The sequence below is a fragment of the Centruroides vittatus genome, unplaced genomic scaffold (assembly GCF_030686945.1).
Source record: "Centruroides vittatus isolate TY-2023 unplaced genomic scaffold, ASM3068694v2 contig_466, whole genome shotgun sequence".
In the NCBI taxonomy this organism is placed as follows: Eukaryota; Metazoa; Arthropoda; class Arachnida; order Scorpiones; family Buthidae; genus Centruroides; species Centruroides vittatus.
This window is the reverse complement of record NW_027122260.1, coordinates 2,235,519-2,246,599: the sequence shown is the minus strand read 5'-3', so window position 1 is coordinate 2,246,599 and position 11,081 is coordinate 2,235,519. Positions and strand designations below refer to the sequence as shown.

Genomic DNA, 11,081 nt, shown 5'->3' with positions numbered 1-11,081 from the left:
AGTTTCTCCAGAGCCCAAGACTGTGCATTTTGTTTACTGTATTAGATCTAGACCAAAGTTAAATGTTACTGTTTTTGTCTACAGCTTTATGAAACTGTAATGTTTCTTGTTTTCTACAGAAAAACTCTTTCAGCATCTGCATTTGTTTGTAGGGCAGATTTAAAGTATCTGAGGCTTAACACTTTGCTTTACAAGGATGACACTTCCTAGTGAACAAAAGAAGATAGGTAGTGCTTGTTGTGTTTTGTTTTTATTCCTGTTTTCCTTATGAGTTATACATTGAACACATTTCAGAAGTATTGTAAAACTCTTAAATGAATATGTCAATACTAGAACAACATACAGGTATATGTTGATTGCTTTAAATGTGTTTTTTACATTCAACCGTGTTGTTAGTATCAAGTATAATTTGCTGTTGTATTCTTTTATTAGTCTGTTTTTTTGTGCATGTTTTCTGAGTTAGAATCCTAAATATTTGTAGATTTTACCTTCACTTATTTAATTATTAGCAACTACTAGAATTTAAATAATTAAATTTAAGAAACTTGATTACATTATTACAGATGAAATTTGCCTTCTTTAGAATATTTGATAAATGTAAAAAGATTTAGAAAATACTTGGACCATAATTTGAATCAAACTCAAAGATATTTCATGAGTGTTCATGATTACATGATCCATATACCAAGTTTGAATTTTACAAGATTTAAAAGAATTCACTATAGCAATAATACTAAATAAATAAATAAATACATCTATCTAAATTTGATGCTAATTATTATTGTATTATATCTCTAATTTCATTAAGGGTAAAATATAACATTAAAAACATAGGAGTGAAAGAAAAAGGTTTTCCAAGTATTATTAACTCTGAAGAACTGCACAAAGAAATTATTGCAGTAAACATTTAGCTATTTTTGTAGATAAAATTGCAATTTTCTTATATTTTTCTTTTATTTACAGATAAAAGGAAGTTGAAATATAGATTAATATAATAGATGAATAAATAAAAATTATGGTTATAAGCTTAATATTTATTTCTAGACTGCTTGAGATTTGATCTGCATTGTACTTACTGATATTCCAATTGTGGTAAAAAATTGAGATCTGCGTAACTAACATTAAAAGAAAAATCTTTTGTGTGACGGTTAAAAGTCATAATCTTCTTTTGAGGAAATGGATTATTTTTACTGAATAAAATTCTTTTTACTAATTTTGTTTTCGGAGTCCCATCCTCTGAGTCTATCTCTCTCTTGAAAATCCACCTGAAAATTAAAAATTCATTGAAAAATATTATTTTCTTCCTAAAATTGATTAGTTTAAAGATACAAACTGAAGAGAAAAAAATCATCTTGTCATATACAAATTATATACTATATTCTTATTATTGCTGTATTTATTTCTTCTACTCATGCTAACATAAAAAAGTTTTAAAAATATTCAATATAAATGCATTTATTTCGAAAATCAATTTTTTATTCTTAAAATATTCATTCATTCATATGGCATCCTCTTTACAGAGGGTTGCAATTGATCAACAGTTCTCCACTCTTCATGCTTATAGGCTTTTCTCAAGCTTTAAACCAGTTCATTTTTTTAATGCTGTTTTGCCATGTTAGCTTAGATCTTTCCTTTCTCTGTCTGTCCTTCACCATTCCTTGAACTGCAATTTTCATCAGTTCCCATGAGGATCCTCTTATTATATGTCCAGCATATGATGTTTTTCTTCTCTAAATGCTGACCATCAGGTTTCTTTCCATTCCAAATTTATTCATAACCCTCTCATTGGTTATTTTACCTATCCAACTAATTCTTTTCATTCTTCTAAGACCACATCTCAAAGGAATTTATCCTAATAACTGCCTCTTGGTTTATTGTCCATGACTTGCATCCATATGTAGTCACACTCCATAATCAGTGTTATAAGTATTTTTAGTTTCAATTTTTTGCATACATTTCTATTTCTTAATACTGAGGATATTTGTGCAAAAGCAGCTTTATCCTTTTTTATTCTGTTTTTAATTTCATAATTATATCTATTATCCTCAGTAATCCAACTTCCTAGGTACTCAAACATTTTTACCTTTTCTATTTTCTTTCTATCTAGATGGTTTCTGAACAATCAACCTTTAGAAGTTGCTTCAAATTACATATACTTAGGAGTTTTATTTTCATCTTCAGGACAATTCTTACAGGCTAAAAATCATAGTATACATAAAGCTAAAATGACAATAGGTTCTATGTGACCTATTTCCTCAAGAGCGAAAATTAACTCTGCTTCTACTTATATAAAATTATTTCATTCAATGATTTCATCCTATATGAGCAATCACTTACTATGATAAACTGGAAATTGTCTTTACTTTATATTTTAGAAAAATCTTCATGTTATACAATAAAATTCCAGCATACATGTTGAGATTGGAGTTTGGAGTTTCTAGAATATCAGTAATCACAATAAAAGTAATAATTTTATTTTGGATACATCTCTTAAAATTAGACAATAAAAGCTATGTTAAATTAGTGTATAATAAACTTTACAGATTGTGTTCAATGATAAAGCATTGCACATATAATTGGGCATTGGCACTGCAAAATCTTTTGGATTGATTTGGTTTTTCTTTTCTATGGCTATCTCAGGATCCTCATTTGATTGAATGTTATCAACCATTAATTATAAAACTGGGCTGTGAACAAAGTATACAAGTAGACTTGTCTCTGTTAGAAAAGAATACACTTTTGATTATATTGTAGCATTAAAAATTCATTTGTGTGTGAAGATTAATTGCTTACGGATATAAATTATTATGTTAAACTATTAATTGTTCATTTTGGAGAATTGGCAGTCAAAATTATATCCTAACATATAATAGCAGATTAACAAAAGATTCTGAAAAAATATGTAGTAACTGTATTATGCAAGTATACGAAAATTGGGAACATGTATTTCTTCATTGTGTTAAATTTAGAGTTGGTAGAGACAAGTATTTATTAAGGTTTAAGTCTTGGAAAGATGATATTAATATATCATGCTTTTCAAAACACAAAATAAAATATAGAATAATAGTCAGTTATGTTGTACTAAATTATTAACTTGTTAATTATTATCATTAATTTTTGTTTCTGTAATGAACTAAGGTTCGAACAATAAAACATTGATTGATTTTCTTTCCATCTAATAATCTTTAGATCTTTGTTTTCTTCTCTTGAGATTATCAAAACTTTCGTTTTGTTCACGTTCATTTTCATTTGGTATCTTGCTTTTCCCACTTCTTTCAATCTATTTAGAATTTTCTTTAACCCTTCTTCAATGTTACATAGCAGAGAAATATCAATAACATTAGGTATGCTGATGACAAGATGTTCATTTAATTTTTACACCTTCAATCTAAATTTTTGAATGTTTCTCTCATCATCCATTCACTGTAGATGTTAAAAAGTGTTGGAGACAAACCACATTCCTGTCTTATTCCTTTTTTAATCAGAATCCATTTTATATTCTCTCCCTAAATTCTGACCATTGCTTTTTGACTTTTATAGATGTTGTAGATTATTCTCAGTAATTTTTTTTTATCAATACCTATTTTTTCAGAATCTCAAACAACAGCATTTGATTAATGTTATCAAAGGCCCTCTTAAAGTCAACAAAACATACAAATAACTCTATTATGGTCAATCATTCTCCTGAAAGTCATATCATTGTAATGACCTCCCTTGTCTCTCTGCCTCTTCAGAAACCAAACTGTGGCTCATCTAGTTCCTGAATTATGTACTTTTCTATTCTTTGCTGTATGATGTTAACTAAAGCCTTGAAGCATAGTTTATCAAGCTAATAATTCTGTGTTTATCACAGTCTATGGTAACCCCAGTTTTAACAACAGGGATGAAGATAGATTTTGTAAAATTATGTTGAATATCTGCTTCTAAAATTTTGTTTAAAAAATTAGTTAGGATTCTTGTTCCATATTTTCCATAGCCTTAAGAAGTTCTTGTATTTCACCTATTCCTAGTGCCTTTCTGTCCATCAACTTTTTCAATGCAGCATCAATCTCTTCCTTAAGAAAGGTTGCTCTTCTTTCTTCTCCATCTCTTCTAGGTTTAAACTGTCCTCATTTCCATAAAGATTGTCTACATATCTTTCCCATCTTAGCCTTTGCTCATCTTTCTGCAATAAAATGTTTCCATTTTCATATCTCAGAGCACCAATTCTGCATTTCCTTTTTTCCATGAGATTAAGCTTAACTTTTCATATACTCTTCTTAAGTTGTTCCCATTTGTGTGGTGCTCCATTTCCAGACATAATTGATTCAACCACTTTTCCTTTGTCTGTTTACACATTATTCTTATTTGTTTATTAATGATTCTATATTTCTCTTGTTCTTCTATGTTGTTAGCATTTTTGTATCATTTTCTTTCATCCAACTTTTTTTACTATCTTTTCTGTGACCCAAGACTTCTTTACTTGTCTCCCTTTTTTGCTGAGGATGTCAACTGCAGTGTCTTCAATGTTTGTTTCAAATCAAATCAGATTTCTTCTGTGTTTCTGTTAGTGTTGAAATTTTGTCTATTTGATATGTCAGTCTATGAATTCTACTTGATACGTCAGCCTGAAAAGTCATCTTGATGCAGTCTATATTGAGTCATTCTTTTGCTTTGTTTTTGGCCTTACATGTTTCAGCTTTATTCTTCATTTTGTTACCAGTAGACTATGATCACTGTTGCAATCTACACCTGGATAAGTGTTAATTATTGCATTTCTGAATCTGTAGTTGACTAGAATATAATCAATTTGGTTTCTTGTTTCTGTTCCTTTTAACCCTTGAGCTCTCTATGTAGCCAATTTTCTTTCATGCTGTTGGAACTAGGTGTTGGTTACAATCATGTTGGTTCTTATGCAAAATTCAACAAGTCTACTTCCTCTTTTGTTTCTTTCTTCTAAGCACCATGGTCCAATTACATTATCTTTTCTTTCTCTTCCAATCTTGGTGTTCATGGTCCCCCCCCATAATAATCACTACATCTCTCTTCTTTTTAAGTTGTAGGCATTTATTTATTTGTTTATAAACATCCTCGTCCTCTTGGAAAGCATCTATCCTCAGTGCTATAGTCCTATCAGATACTTTCTATCCATCAACCAATTTAGCCATATTTTCCAGCATTACTCCAACTCCTTGTTGACGTTCTGTTCCTCCTGAGTAGATGAATCTTATTTCTTTGTCAGTGGTAATATTGCCTTTTCCAGCCCATCTTGAGATCCCTAAGATTGAGATCTTCAGTCTTTTCATTTCATGCATTACATTTTCCATTTTTCCCATTTGATACAAAGATTTAGCATTCCAGGTACCTATGTTAATGAATTTCTTAAGGTTTGCATAGCTGTGTGGAATTTTTGTATCCTAATGACTTTGATCCTGTAGCATCATTTGAAGCATTTCTCTCATGCTTGTGACCTTGGTGTCATTTTCAATACTCAGCTTCCTTTCCACCTACACATAGAAATCTTTTTAATTAAGTTTTCTATCTGACACAGTAAGCTGTGGTGTAATTTTAAAAACAAATAAAAATACTCTCCACACTATTTTCTTTCTTTCATTTTTTTTTCTTTTGCTAACTTCCAATCTATTATTGACTGTGCATTATCCATATGGGCTTCAGCTTCTGCATCAATTTTAAATATATTTAATATGGAACTTAACAAAATTTTCATTATCCTCAACAAATTTTTACATCTGCTAACTATTAATAATCCCGATGTTGCACAAATCTGTCTTGGACATCAAAACATTCAATATGTTAGATTAAATTGAGATCACATTTGTAATCTAATCATAAATATTTTAATGGCTTACTTTCTTCACATCCATATTCCTTTAATACCAGATTATCTTGTATTTATATATCATATTGTTGCCTTAATGTAACAATTAGATTTTTCTATCAGCATCAAAAAACTGCCACTAAAATTAAAGATAAACTATTCCTTGATTCTTCTAAATTTAAAGCTATTTCTGTAGGAAATGCTCTATCCTAAATAATATCTATTGTTTTGTATGTTTTTAATGTTTTGTTATTGGTGTTATAGCAGAGGAGTAGCACATATTGTATTGTCTTCAAGACATTGCTAGATTTAATGTATAAAAATTAAAAAATGCTCCAGCCAAAAACAAATCAAGAATTAATTTTTAAAAGCATGTCAAATTTGCCTGAAGTTTTTTTTTACTTCAAATTTTTAATGTACAACCCTGCTGCTTTAAATGATTCTGCATAAAAATTAGTTCAGATTGGTGAAAATGCACTGGAAATTTCAAAAAATACATGAAAGAATAATAGTAAATTATGTATCTTTTAACCATATCTTCAAAATTAAAATAAGATGCTAATAAATAAATAATATAAGAATTTATAAAGTATACAGTAGCATATGGAAGCTTGAAAATGGAACAAATTAAAATTAAATCTTTGTACAAATGTTTACTGATTAATAGAAAAATAAGTTTAAAATAGAAATTTAGTGATCTATTGCATAGAATTTGAAGTAAATTACAAATATACCTGAATTGGATAAATATTAGCATCTTTCACTACAAATGTTTTTACTTTAAAACCCTTGCTTAAATAAGCTGCTTGATATGCAGCACCTAAGGCAGCAGCTTCATCAGTATTGATGTTTTTGCCCAATTCAGGTTTTTTAACAATTTCCAATAATTTCTGCTGTACTCTAGGAGTCCTTGTAGCAGCACCTGCTAGAATTACTTGATCAATTTCATCCTATAAATGAAAATCTATGTTAATTAATTATCAAAATTTTAATATTAATTGTAAGCTATAAAAATTGTGAGTATTTTAAATTAAACATCACATAATTTTAAATTACAATAAATCTTGAAGTCTGCAGATAAAATTTAAACTTTGAGCAATTGTATGAACTATTTAGTTCTGGAATTCAATATAGTCTACTTTCATATGGTTTAAAAGATTTTACAAAATCTTTATTGCTATTTGTTTTATTTCTATGTAGTAGTAATATATATTTTATAATAGAGTTAAATCCACTAATTGTAAATTAGTTGTAAATTGTAAATACCCAGATAATAAAACTCACTTCTCAAATGTTTCCAAAAAAATGACCCTCTGAAAATTGTTTTATAAGTTTTTGGAAGATTTGGTTTTTAGAACAGCAATAGTTGAGAGATTAAATCTAGTGACATCATTTTTGATAAACAGGTAATGACATTACAATTTTTCAATATCTTGTTTTATAAGCTTTAAATGTGAAGATTAATACAGTAGAGAGTCGTTAATCCGAACCCTGGTAATCCGAATCGCTGGTTATCTGAACGATTTTCAGTCGGACTGTGTCATGCTGAATCGAACGTTTTTGATACTAGATTTACTTCTAAAGTATAATTTTCATGTTTTTTATATTCTTCAATATATTTATTTTGTTTGTACAAAATAAAGAAATAATTTTTAACAATACGATAGCCTCGATGATTATTATAAAAATTTTCGTTAGGCTTAAAATCGACGAAAATTCAACACAAAGCGACACGCAACAGAGAAAAATTTGAACATCGGACAGGTTAATATATTTTATCGTATATAATTGATTATCCGAACAAATCACTAATCCGAACAACCCCAGTCCCCAATTGATTCGGATTAACGACTCTCTACTGTAATAGTATTATTAATGCTAATGATATGGTAAAATAATAAAATAATTTTGTTACACATGAAATAGTCTAAAATTGTAAAGATTCAAACCTATATCATGTAGCTCCAGTGCCTAGCATCTTATCCCTCAGCTATTGTCATTCTAGAATTGAGAAGACATGAAACTTCCAATGACTTATAAGCTAAATACTCAATTTTCAAAGGTCTGTTTTTCAGAAATGCTTGTGAAGTAGGTCCTATTATTTGGCAAGGTGTTTGTGTTTAGGGCTACATGCTCACAAAGTCTTGTTTGAATCAGAGATCCAAACATTTGATCCTCTCCTTGTAAGATAATACTACAACTGAAACTTTGATTACAATAATTTTATACTTGTATATTAATTTTTATGTTTTCAGACATGCTAAGTCTAACAATATTAGACAACTAGCAACAATATCTGTGACCACAATACACAGATTCTACTATATTTACAATGTTGTTTGTCAGTTATATTCAGCACATATAATGATATCTTTTCTTAAAGTTGGCTTTACAGATGATAACTCTAATAGCAGCTCATAATTTGTTAATCTATCTAAAATTTTATAGATTAACTACCAAAAAATAATTTTAGATACTATTATTATTCTAGTTAAGTTGAAATCATACAGGAATAATCTATATATAATTATATCAGAAAAGAAAATTGAACTAAAATTTAACTTTAAAAATATTAAAATTATATTTCTTGAAGTAACAATTTTCATCTTTTATAAAATTATGACAAAACATTTTTGCTAGTGTCCCTTTTTCTATAGCAAACCTGGCCAACTTATAGTTAGGCATGATTTTCTACCATAACTTAAAAGCACTGAAGATATACGAAGGAATAAAAAACAGTTGAAAAAGTTTATCAGGTTGCACATTTTTATGAAATTTTGTTGTGTATTTACTAATTGCATTATAATAAATTTAAGATTAAGATTAAAATGCTGAGGCAATTAAACAGTAGCATTTATCTTTCATCATAACAAAAACAAAATTAATTTCCCATTCATTTGTGGAAATATGTTTTTGCTCTTCTTTGACATACTCATTTTATGTGACACTGAAATTGTTAAAAGCACAAAAAAAATTTTTTTTTTAAAACAACAATCTAACTATAACCATCTGTACAAAAGAGCATGTTCACTTTCATGTGTTTTTTTATTCAGTATCAGTGCAGAATTGCTTTTGATTGTGATGCAGTGAAAAGAAGCACAATTATATATTGTCTTAAAAAAAAAAGTGCTACCAACCCATAACAGTAGCTAAAGAAAATTTCTTTAACTGAAAAAGGAGATAAAGAAAAAATATGTAAAAACAAGAAAATTAGATTTTTTTTCACATTTTAACAAACTCTTATCTAGAATTGACTAAAAATGATGATATGATTAACTGGCTAATAATCAATTTGTTGGCCAAATCTTACCTATAATAGTACAAAAAAAGTCTTTTGCTATGCTAGAAGTCTACTAATTTAACATAAAGCAGTAATTCTATATTCAAGAACTCTCAAATCTTTCTTTACTAAGCCAATTATGATCATTTTAGCATTTACTTTAATATGTTCTTATATGTAGCTTAAAAAAGTTGTTACTGACAAATTTACTTCACATATATCATAATATTTTACATTTTTCATTAAAAAATTTTTACATAAAATAAACAAGTAACCATATAGCTAAGAATAAAAAAGAGGACAAGTGTTTATAAAACAAGTAACTTGTTTCACATAAGAATTCTGTAACATTTTTTTAAGGTAAACTTATGCCAATTTAACTTTTTCTAGTCAATTAGAGATATTTTTACTTTTAAGTTTCTTCTAATTTATATATATATATATATATATATATATATGGTATACAATCAGATATATATTACTCACCATAACCATTCCTGATGATTCTAATGCCATTTTAACAGGATTCTGAACTCTCTCAAATAAATCTGAACAGAGATCTTCAAATTCACCTCTTGTAATAGTAAGTTTAAAATCAACATCATTTAATAATCCTTCAACCTTTGGAATAAAATAAAAATTTTAAAATATTTACAGGAATCAATTAATTAATTAAAACTGAAATAATCTTACATAATTTTATTTATAAAAACTTAAATTTCATCATGTTTATAAAATAACAATGATACCGTATAAAGTTTAGAGTATCTGGTATATAGGATTATATAAATTATATAGGATGGTGGAAAAGATTTTAAAAAAGATAAATTTATTTCGATTTTCTTTTAAAAGAAAATTAAATAATCTCTACTAATCAGAAACTATAAAATGCTAACTGACAAAATGATTAGTTTTGTTCTAGCATTGATACTTTGAGAAGAGTCTAATATCAGAAATATTACCGATATTAATAAACTAAACAAAAAAGTTAAGTATTTTTGAGAAAATATTTCCACCTATCTAATAGGCACTAGCTGGTCTCTAGTTTGGAAGAAAAGCAAGGGTTGTTGGTATCAGAAAAAACATCTGACTGTAAAACAAAGTCAAATCTAAGCACTCACACACTAACCATATGCTTCATTAACATGATATGATACATAGGATAATGCTGTTCATCAGACAAGATGCTAAGAAAAATTTTTAATCTACTATCAGTAAACATGATATATCATTTAATTATTGCTAAATGACTGAAAATATGAATTCATTGTTGTAATAAAGTGTATTTTGATCAAATTATTTATTTTTAATTCATCTTTCAATATGTCTAAATTTATCATGTTTAAGATTATTCAAATTACAGCAAATTGTTTAAACCTTATTAGCATTTATGAAGATAAACTACATTAAAATTAAGATTTTAAATTTAACAAGTAATATAAAAAAATTTTTTTAAAGTCAATTCCTACTTAGGTCAACAAAGAAAAATTTTATTTTAGTTCACACTCTCTAAATATAAGTTCACACTGCTAAATATCTTATATAAGAGAAATTTTTTTCTCCCATATAAAACTAAAATTAATTAATTAATTAATTAATATTTGAAAAAACTGTATTACCATCAAGTGTCATTCACTACAAGTTTAAAAAAACATATTTGACCTTGAGTGGATGAATAAAAAGTATTTTATTAACGATTGAAAATTTGAACAAGATATATAAATATATATAGGGAGAGTGTAAACTAATAGTAGGAATTTAAAAGCTATTTAAAGAGCTTAAATTTAATACAATTAATACCAAAAATGAATAACTTTTTATGCACAATATAAGAGGAGAATATGTAAATCATAAAAAGTCTGAGATTATCTTGAATTCACTGTTGGAAGTTGTTCCTGATAAATCTGGAACAATTTCCAACAAGGTAACAACAACAGGAAACTGGAGTTTTATATTATATATAAGCATTATAAATTACATACA

At 27.5% G+C, this 11,081-nt stretch overlaps 2 protein-coding genes across 3 annotated transcripts in view; one reads left to right on the top strand and one right to left on the bottom strand.

Annotated features, from left to right (window-relative positions):
- Positions 1 to 1,067: 1,067 nt before the first annotated feature.
- LOC136977672 (hypoxia up-regulated protein 1-like) overlaps positions 1,068 to 11,081 on the bottom strand; it is a 64,574-nt gene continuing 54,560 nt past the window's right edge. For both annotated transcript variants that reach the window (XM_067273215.1, XM_067273214.1), the window contains exons 10-12: positions 9,585 to 9,719; positions 6,553 to 6,768; positions 1,068 to 1,265 (exon numbers count right to left, since the gene is read on the bottom strand). In XM_067273215.1, coding sequence (XP_067129316.1) covers positions 1,188 to 1,265; positions 6,553 to 6,768; positions 9,585 to 9,719 — 429 coding nt within the window. In that variant the 3' untranslated portion in view covers positions 1,068 to 1,187. The remainder of the gene's footprint in view (positions 1,266 to 6,552; positions 6,769 to 9,584; positions 9,720 to 11,081) is intronic.
- LOC136977669 (uncharacterized) overlaps positions 2,764 to 11,081 on the top strand; it is a 79,785-nt gene continuing 71,467 nt past the window's right edge. Inside the window, exon 1 of the mRNA XM_067273212.1 lies at positions 2,764 to 2,770. The gene's annotated coding sequence lies outside the window, so the exon portion shown is untranslated. The remainder of the gene's footprint in view (positions 2,771 to 11,081) is intronic.